Here is a 9180-nt window from a genome sequence, read left to right on the forward strand (position 1 = left end):
TATATATATATATATATAATGTGAGTTTCAGCTATTTAATTTTCCTTAGGCATTTTTTCCTCAAGCTTTTTTTAATCATTAGCTCGAACGCTTGACAACCATGTGAGGCATAGCACAGATCTCTTTGACTAAAACCTTGTAAATTAACACAATTAGTGCAGCATCATCCTGCTAATTAGCTGCTGGTGTCTAGTGTGGCGAGTTGGCAATGGCTGGGAGGGAGTCAGAAGGGAATCCACAGACAAMCATTGCGTTTGTAATCTGCCTCTGGACAGTAGCTGCTTGCCATCCAAGTCCTCTGATATYGACTTAACCTACTGAAGTATGAAGTATGGCAGTGCAGTTTCAGCTAWACAAAACCAGGCGTATACTCTTTTTCAAGCAGCAAACATATAAATAGATGTGTCATCTCACAAATATGAGTATCTATTTTTCAGACTAATTTTTTGAAAGATGATACTCTGTCTCAGATTGTTTTGAGCCCTAATCCTTAATAGCCTCCATTCTAATTTGGTACAGTACAATCTCTAATAATCCCAGCGTAAAAGATTATGAGGAAAAAAAATTTGTTTGCAGATTGACTTTAGGATTTATCTTGATTATTTCTGTCATTCAAGCCCTTAAGGCCTCACAGAGAGGCAGAGCAAGGCTGTGGAGGAAAAGACAAGTGAAGCATGTTTTTCCCCCCTTCACTCTGTCGGCTAGGAAGCAGTAGGCAGACTCGATGTGGATGTAATTCATGCTGGGCCGAGGGCTTTGTGTGATGAAAGCAACAGAGCGCTGCCAAGGAAGATTGCTTTGCTGCTCTCCTCCAAGCAGATTTGAAACTGTCTCAGAATGCCACAGATGAGAGTTGGATTATAGACTGACCTGCAATGTCTGTGTCATTCTGCTCTGCATTGGGTGAATTACAGCATGGTAACCAGGTGTTGGGTCCCATTTTCTCATACTGACCATCACATGCAGATGTCGTTAGTGATTTCTTTTAAAGAGACAAAGCAAACTGTTTTTGTCTKTTTGAAATGCCATCCATTCATGTAGACAAACAGATAATATATGTGTTTTTTTCCCCTACTTATTAGTTGTCATGAAACATATACTGTATGTATACTAGGATACTACTTTTAAATGCTTATAAATAATAGTTGCACGCTAATTTTAAAATTTTTCTCTTTTTTGCATAATATCTAGGTATAAAGATGCAGTGGACCCCTGAGCATACACAATGGGCAGAACAACACTTTGACATCTCATCCACTACCCGTTCACCAGCACACAAAGTGGAGGCCTACCGGGGGCACTTACAGCGAACATACCAGTATGCGTGGGCAAACGATGACATCTCTGCACTGACTGCATCCAATCTGCTCAAGAAATATGCAGAGAAGTACTCCGGGATCCTAGAAGGCCCAAATGAAAGAGCCCTGCTGTGCTCCTACTCCGATAGCACCACTGGACTCATGAATGGACGGAAGTCAGAGAATGACTCCTGGCAGGAGGGGATTTACCCAATGAACTGTGCTCCAGATGTTATATCTGTGAGCAAAGCTGGAATGACAGCTGCCCTCCCCCCTACAGACACGTCGGCTAGCATAGGAAGCTCCCCGGGGGTGGCCAGCAGCTTGTCTGAGCCAAGCTACTCCAGCAGCAACTGTGGGAGTCACCCAGCCACCACTCTCCACTCGGGCATCCCCTCTCAGGAATACACTGCCAGTTACAACGGCTCCTACCTGCATTCTAGCTACAGCAGTCAGAGCACACCAGCCCTCCCCTCTCCGCACCCCTCACCACTGCAGAGTGCGGGGCTTTTACAACCCCCGCCACCTCCCCCTGCTTTAGTGCCGAGCTATAATGGTGGTTCCCCAAACATTCCCAACTACGGTTATCCTCCTACAGGGTATGCTTCRCAGACTGCAGTGGGTCCTGGTTATAGTTCTGGGGGAGCACCGCCCCCTTCTGCTTATCTGCCGTCTGGCATCGCAGCTCCTACTCCAATACCTCCCTACAGCTACCAGTCCCACAATCACACACCGATTGCACCTACACCTTTAAATGGCAGTACATCCAACTCATTAAAACGAAAAGCTTTCTACATGAGTGGTCATGGTGATGTGGACTCAAACTATGGTAATTTCAACTACAACCAACAGCACTCCTCACACAGCCCGATGTACAGAGTGGCAGACAGCAGCGTCTCAGACTCAAACAGGGGCAGTGGCTTTGAAAGAAACACAGAACCATCCTCTTTAGCCTTCAAGCCAACCAAACAGTCAATGTCGTCTGATCAGCAAAGAAAATTTAACGTTCACTCTGGCAGAGCACTGAGTCCCCCATCCTACGGATCAACCAAAAGTTCTGCAGGGGAGCTAAGAACTGCTGAGCCCTACAGTAAATTTGGGTCTCCCATTATGAGTGAGCAGACTGAAGAACACAGACAGCACCTCTCCCACTCCTTGCCAGGCGCTGATTTAGCTACAGCTACCTCGTCCACTCACGCTGCAGAGGAACAGTTAAAGAACAGTGATTCCAGCCTGGTGGAAATGGTGAATTCAGAGATCCTTCAGCAGGGCTCTCCGGTGGACTGGTGTGACATTGCAGGTCTGGATATGGCCAAAGCAGCTATCAAAGAGGAGATACTGTGGCCCATTTTAAGGCCTGATATGTTTAGTGGACTTGCCACATTACCTCGGAGCCTCCTTTTATTCGGACCTCAGGGAACTGGTAGAACACTGCTGGCTCGCTGCATGGCCAGCCAGCTGGGGGCTGCCTTCTTGCGATTAAGCAGTTCGGCACTTGTGACTAAGTGGCTTGGGGAAGGGGACAAGATCATTCAAGCTTCTTTTCTCGTAGCTCGATGTCGCCAACCAGCTGTAGTGTTTGTCAGTGATGTGGATCTGCTGCTGTCCGCCCAGCTCTCTGAGGAGAGCCCAGTGAATCACCTCAAGGCTGAGCTCCTCATACAGCTCGATAGTATTCTGTCCTCTGCTGAGGACCACGTTCTCGTGGTCTGCTCCACCAGTAAGCCGGAAGAGATCCCAGAGACGCTACGAAGATACTTTACTAAGAGATTGCTCATCCCCTTGCCTGACGGGACTGCACGCCATCAGATAATCAGTCAGGTGCTCTCCCAGCACAACTATTGTCTTAGTGACAAAGAGATTTCACTATTAGTTCAGAGGACAGAGGGGTTTTCAGGGCTGGATGTGGCCCAGCTGTGTCAAGAGGCTCTGGTTGGTTCTCTTCATGGCATTCCTGCAGCTGACCTTTCTAGCATCCACCCCAGTCAGATGAGACTGGTCTCATACCAAGACTTTGACAATGTATTTTGCAAATTCCAGCCCAGCTTATCACAAAAAGAGCTTGATGTGTACACTGAGTGGAATAAAATGTTTGGTTGTAGCCAATGAAAGGGATCCATCAAATACAATTTCTCTAAAATCCTTTGTTAAATACAAATCAGTGTTTGGTTGTTCAACAAACAAAAAAGCACATACACACACATACTATGTAGAGCATTGGGAATATCCTTATAGGCTTCAGACAGAAGACATCGCACAAACTTAACAATGTCAAAAATCAGTTTAACACATTTTATTTATCTGAAGCCCCATTTTCATAAAGTAACTTCAAAGGATGCCCCCATTTTTGTATATAAATATATATATACAAATAAATATATATATTCTGCTGTTTTGGAGATTTAGTTGCTATCAAGTGCCTGATATGGTGCTGTTTGATTTTTATTTTTATTTTTATTTTTGCCACACAATCTTCATTGGTAACATGTGCTAATATAAAAAAAGCTTTAAAATGTGACAAAAATGTTTTGTTTTTTATTGGATCAGTGTTTTTTCTGCTGTGTCTGTTTTGTGCTCTCTGTGAACCGTTGTGGTTAATTTGAGCTGAACTAAATTAATTGACATCACTTTTCTAAAGTTTTGTTACCTTTCACAGGTTTTAGGTGTATGTAAATTATCCCATCACAACCAAACAAAGTTGCTCACTTTTTCTTTGCCTAAAATGATTTTTATTTTTTAATCAAATATACATTTGGTCAATTTAAAGACAAAACAACAAAGTGATACATAATAATGTCACTCCTGTTCAAATTGTGTTACACTAATTATCAATAATTAAGTGTAAAGTTTTGCCTTTTTTTTCTGTTTTCAATTAGAAATCTCAGGAATGTGATGATGACAGTACCTCAGAAACTGGAAACATTTGGCTTACATTTGACATTGCATCTCTCAAAAAACCCACAAATGACTTKATAATACCTCAAAAAGCTCAAAATGAGAAGATTCTTACTATGAATGTATGAGGGTAAGGTTTATTTGCAAGTCCTAAAATCAGTATGTTTTGGATTCCCTACTTTTAAACGTCTTTAAAACAAAAYGTGTACCTTCATCTGAGATTTGCTTTTGAACAAAAAAGTCATTGTGCTGATTGTTTGATTTGCTGCCTTGAGAAATTCCTCTGTTAATTGTTCTTTTTTATTTATTTATTTATTTATTATTTTTTTTGCTTCTGGCTAGAAAATGGAAAACTTTTAGTTACCAGGGTAACCCAGGCTTTCTGTAAACTGAGTGAGGTATCTCACTATGGAGAGCAACTTCAGATGTGACCAGTCATGGAAGCTTCACTACTATCAAGTCCTTCACTGACAGACCAATCAGGTGCTTGGCATGCAGTGCCATCCCCTTCTCTACACGCCTCTGCCATACACCTGGCATTCTCATGTGCATTTCTTCCATATGACCAGTCAAATAGGGCAGTGTGATGAACTACACAGTTTTCAGAGAACCACATTATCCTGGTAACCTCTGTAAAACCTCACTCAGGAGATATCCCACTATAGGTGACATAGCCAACTCCCAGATTGCATGCTCTAAAGCATAAACACTACCTCAACCTAAAATATCCACAAYGAGCTGAGAAGTGAGAATACATTTAAAAGTCTGGCCATCCATGGATGCACCAATCCTTCTACTCTGAAAATGGTTTTCGTTRATATAACCAAAGGGCACTGTTCATTTTTGTGTGATGCAAAAAGATTTACAGATGCCTGACTATATTCCTCCCACACCTGGTGGACTACTTTGGGGTTGAGTGTCCACTCCCAATAGAGTGGATTCCCCCTGGGGAGCAAATCTGCCCTGTGGTTCAGCATGCAGCGAATGTGCACCACGCATAATGATAGCAGACACACACTTCTCAGCATTATCAGGCTGTGGGCCAGTTTGTGCAGTGTCACCAAGCAAGTGCACCACTGCTGGTTTATATATGCTACCATTATTGTATTGTTTCTTCTGACTAAACCATGACACTTCTGTGGTATTGTGTTTGACAGATCCAAAAACTCCCATTATTCCAGATAATTGATTTGAAAATGACAAAACCTTGGGGTGCAGGTCCTGTTCTTCAATCATTTTTAGGGGGTATTATGTATTATAGGCACATAGTTTAATTCTGTACCACAATCAAGTAACTATGGTACATTCAGTTGWTATAAAAATGCTGAATATATCAGAAATGAATTTAACTTTACATATATGTAGCCATATCGAAACACCTTGGCATTGACCTCTGTCTCTTTAAGAACATTTTACTGTTTCAGRCAGTCCCACGTCAGTGCATCAATTGCAACAATGCTTCCTGCCCATTACAATCTTTCCTAGKAGAAAGGTCCAACCATTTTTGATGAACTGTGTCATCCTCAGGTGTTGTAARAAGAGGGTAGTCTCCTTGGCATTCAAAAATACATTTCCCCAATTAAGACAATTTTTAATCCAAAAAAGACTGACATTGAGGGATAGTATTAAAGCTTGATAGATGTGCAGAAGGAGCTTTGTGAAAATAGGCGGTGCTTTGTACCAGCAAGCTCCAAATGACTACCACAGGAGATTCAAGGATTTCTCAGAAATGCATGATAGACAAGACAATTGTGCATAATATCCACCCACCCCTCTTAAAAATGTCTCCCCTGCCTGGTAACGAAGCATCTTTGTCAGGGCTTTTCTCATTACCACCACTCCCAGCAAGTTGCCAGTGGTAATCACATCTGGATCTCTACAGTCCTGCAGTGCGAGCACACATTTGGGAAATGCCTTCACCATGCAAGGAAGCCAGGTGTAGGGCAGGGGCAGTTAGGGCAACCCATACCAAGCACGTGATTGGTTTGTCAATGACAGACTTGGTGGGATGGAGCCTCCATGATTGGTCACGCCTGAAGGCACTTCCCATGGAGAGAGAGACCAAGCAAAGTTTGAAAGAGGACCTTCGTTTACATCAAATACAATGATCCTGCTGTTTAATCCTCCTGCTTTCAGACAAAACTATTCAGTTTGTCATGGTACAGTGCAAAGATAACTTTGAAAGGTGCAGACAAACATCTTGAGGTTGACGAAGACAGCTGCCCCGAGCCTTTTGGCTCCATCCTGCTGCTGTTTTATCATTAATGAAACCTAAGGATTATTTTCAGTCTAAGTTCCTTTCTACCTCAGTTTGTTTATCTGTGAAAGACAAATTCACAAAGGCATCAAAATGTCAGCACCTGTTTTACTAGTTTGAAAAAAAAGACACCAAACAATGTTTTATTGTGTGAAAAAAATTATTAGCTTTAGGTTTTGATAACCCTGCTCTTTCATCAAATAATGCACTTAAAAGAGAACACCACTGGATATCACACTCTGTGACTTTGCCTTAGGACAATTTGGTCTTTATCAGCTAGCACTTGGATCTTAATGCTATGTTAAACCCATAAATCTGTAATGCCAAATGAACATGGTACAGGCTTCACAGTGATACAGTGTACACGTTTTCTACCTTAAGAGTATTTCCATTTAAGGTTTACAAAATAATTGGATTGACCTCTTTATAAAATTCATAAAACAAATGACATTTCTTTTTAGGAAGTAGTCTTGAAGACTCACAGTCTGTGCACAAAATTGCCAGAGTTTGTCGGGTTTTATGTTTTCATTTTTTTTTTACTTTTACTGTGATCTTACAGCCTTTTTGTTGCCATTAATTTGTAAATGTTCATACATTTCAACATTTCCTCTGACAGAAGAGCTAGTCTGAGAGTTTAATTGGCAACTAAAAGCATTGAATGTACTATTTCATGAGAGCCATGAAGAAAGCAAAGCTCCCTGGCACAGAAACATGCCAATGAAGTACAGCTCTGTTGTGGCATTTACAAAAAAAAGTCTAAGGCACAAACTGACTTGTTTTTTTTAGAAGACCTCTTTCCTGAAACTTTTTTTTTCCTTTTTGACTATTCAGCATGTTTTAACAGTTGTCGTGTTTTTATTTTGTAAAGTATATTGCTCTCTGTCACCTGGTTTAATTTCATTGTCTTTTTTAAAGAGTTATTGCTGCAATTTCATTAAAACTGCACAAGCTTCAGTAATGTGTTGACTTGTACGTTGTATGTAAAGAAGCAGTTGGGTTGATTATGAGTGCCTATTAATGTTTTATATCAGTGGAGGTGGGGCCTTTAAATACAAATTCTACATACCTTTTACTGCATTGTTTTAATACTCAACTATCACCTGGCATCATATTTRCATACAAGTATTATGCTTTACGTTGTAAATTGCTCAAACCTGGAATATTTCAGTAGGACAAATGCTATCAAAGATCTTAAAATAAAACAAACATTAAAAAAAGCATTGATCGGCTTAAAAAAGTCAAAGGTAAACACAAATAGATACAATTATTTCAGAAAATAAGTTAGAAAAGTATTAAATTAAGAACAAACTGCTTGCTTTGAGCTGTTCTGTTGACAACATAAGAACAAATAACATCTTATCTGTTGCAGATAACTATTTTAACAATGCCACTTTTGGGAAACACCTTAAATCTGATGGGATTGATGAGTTAACAGTTGGTCTGAGGTGGGTCAAGACCAAAGTGGATTGCTATAGTCTCAAAAATGTCACAGCTGTTTATGCAAAAACTATTTTATTGACCTTCGCATTGCTGTCATTTGTACACAACCTGATTATTCCTATAGGAAGTACCCTTACTCCACTTCCAGTTGCACTAGAGGTGTTGTGAGTGCTGCTGCCTCTATTTGCACTTGCACAAGTATCCATACAGTTTTATATGAAAAGCGGTGTAATTAGAAAGTGCCAGCAGTGTAAAGATTTATAAAACAGTTTCCACATGATTGGCCTTGAAATGTGTGMGATGTAGTAGGTTTAGGGCCATGTTGGTTTTAGCCCTTTCAGTAGTGGTTAGTTTGTGAATCCGGTCAGAAGTTGTTSTACAATTTGCAACATGTAGGTTACTCAATCATAACTTTTTTACATACTCTCTTTTGAATCATTCTAAATTGTCTCTTTAAGAGCAAAGTGAAATATATATTCAGTTTAATACGATGACCATGCTTTTAAAGAATTTGAAAATTTTAGTGCTTTTACTGCCATGATGTGAACTTTGAACTTTTTTTTTTTACATTATCAGTTGGATTTGTAAGGTAATAAACTATTTTTAACGCATATAGCTATCATGAAATCAGTGTTTTTCAGTTTCAATCTGTCAGGATTAGTGAACAGTTTACCAATTTTAAAGTACCAAAAAAACCTGCTAATTTTGTCATATTTACAACAACAAATATGCACAGCATCTATCTTAGCAGAAAATCTTTCAAACTACAGAGTCCATGCTGGTTTGAAGCTGGTGAATTAAATGGATGAACTTGTTGACATTGAAAAGCACACATTTGGCCAGTTCAAGAGGTCAGCTGTTAACCAGAGATGTATGTAAAATAAAAGAATGTGCTCATATTGTTGTAAGCTTACAGACAACAAAAGATCTTTTGCTATATTTTATTTTTCTTTTTGTTCCCCTGAGACATAAGCACAGGTTACATTTAAAGGATTTTTACCCATCATGACATTTAACTGTCAAAACATTTGCAGATTTATTCAGACAGACATATTTGTTTTATGTATTGCAGATTTTATTAAAACCAGACATTTAGTATTGAGGGTGATAATATGAAAGGACCTACTGTCACAAACGACACGTGAGCAGAAACTTTGAAAAGCACATTAAGTTCAAAGTGATACTGGCTCAATCACTTCAATTATTATTATTATTATTTTGTTTTAATAAAGTTTCAGTTGATTTTGACTACAAGTTTTTACCACTAAAGTTTTACCTAATTTACCACAT

General features: G+C 39.8%; 1 protein-coding gene across 2 annotated transcripts in view; it reads left to right on the forward strand.

Annotated features, from left to right (window-relative positions):
* fign (fidgetin) overlaps nt 1-7522 on the forward strand; it is a 29373-nt gene extending 21851 nt beyond the window's left edge. For both annotated transcript variants that reach the window (XM_014001499.1, XM_014001500.1), the window contains one exon: nt 1192-7522. In XM_014001499.1, coding sequence (XP_013856953.1) covers nt 1192-3407 — 2216 coding nt within the window. In that variant the 3' untranslated portion in view covers nt 3408-7522. The remainder of the gene's footprint in view (nt 1-1191) is intronic.
* The last annotated feature ends 1658 nt before the right edge of the window (nt 7523-9180 follow it).

Source organism: Austrofundulus limnaeus, unplaced genomic scaffold, assembly GCF_001266775.1.
Source record: "Austrofundulus limnaeus strain Quisiro unplaced genomic scaffold, Austrofundulus_limnaeus-1.0 Scaffold9, whole genome shotgun sequence".
Classification (NCBI taxonomy): Eukaryota; Metazoa; Chordata; class Actinopteri; order Cyprinodontiformes; family Rivulidae; genus Austrofundulus; species Austrofundulus limnaeus.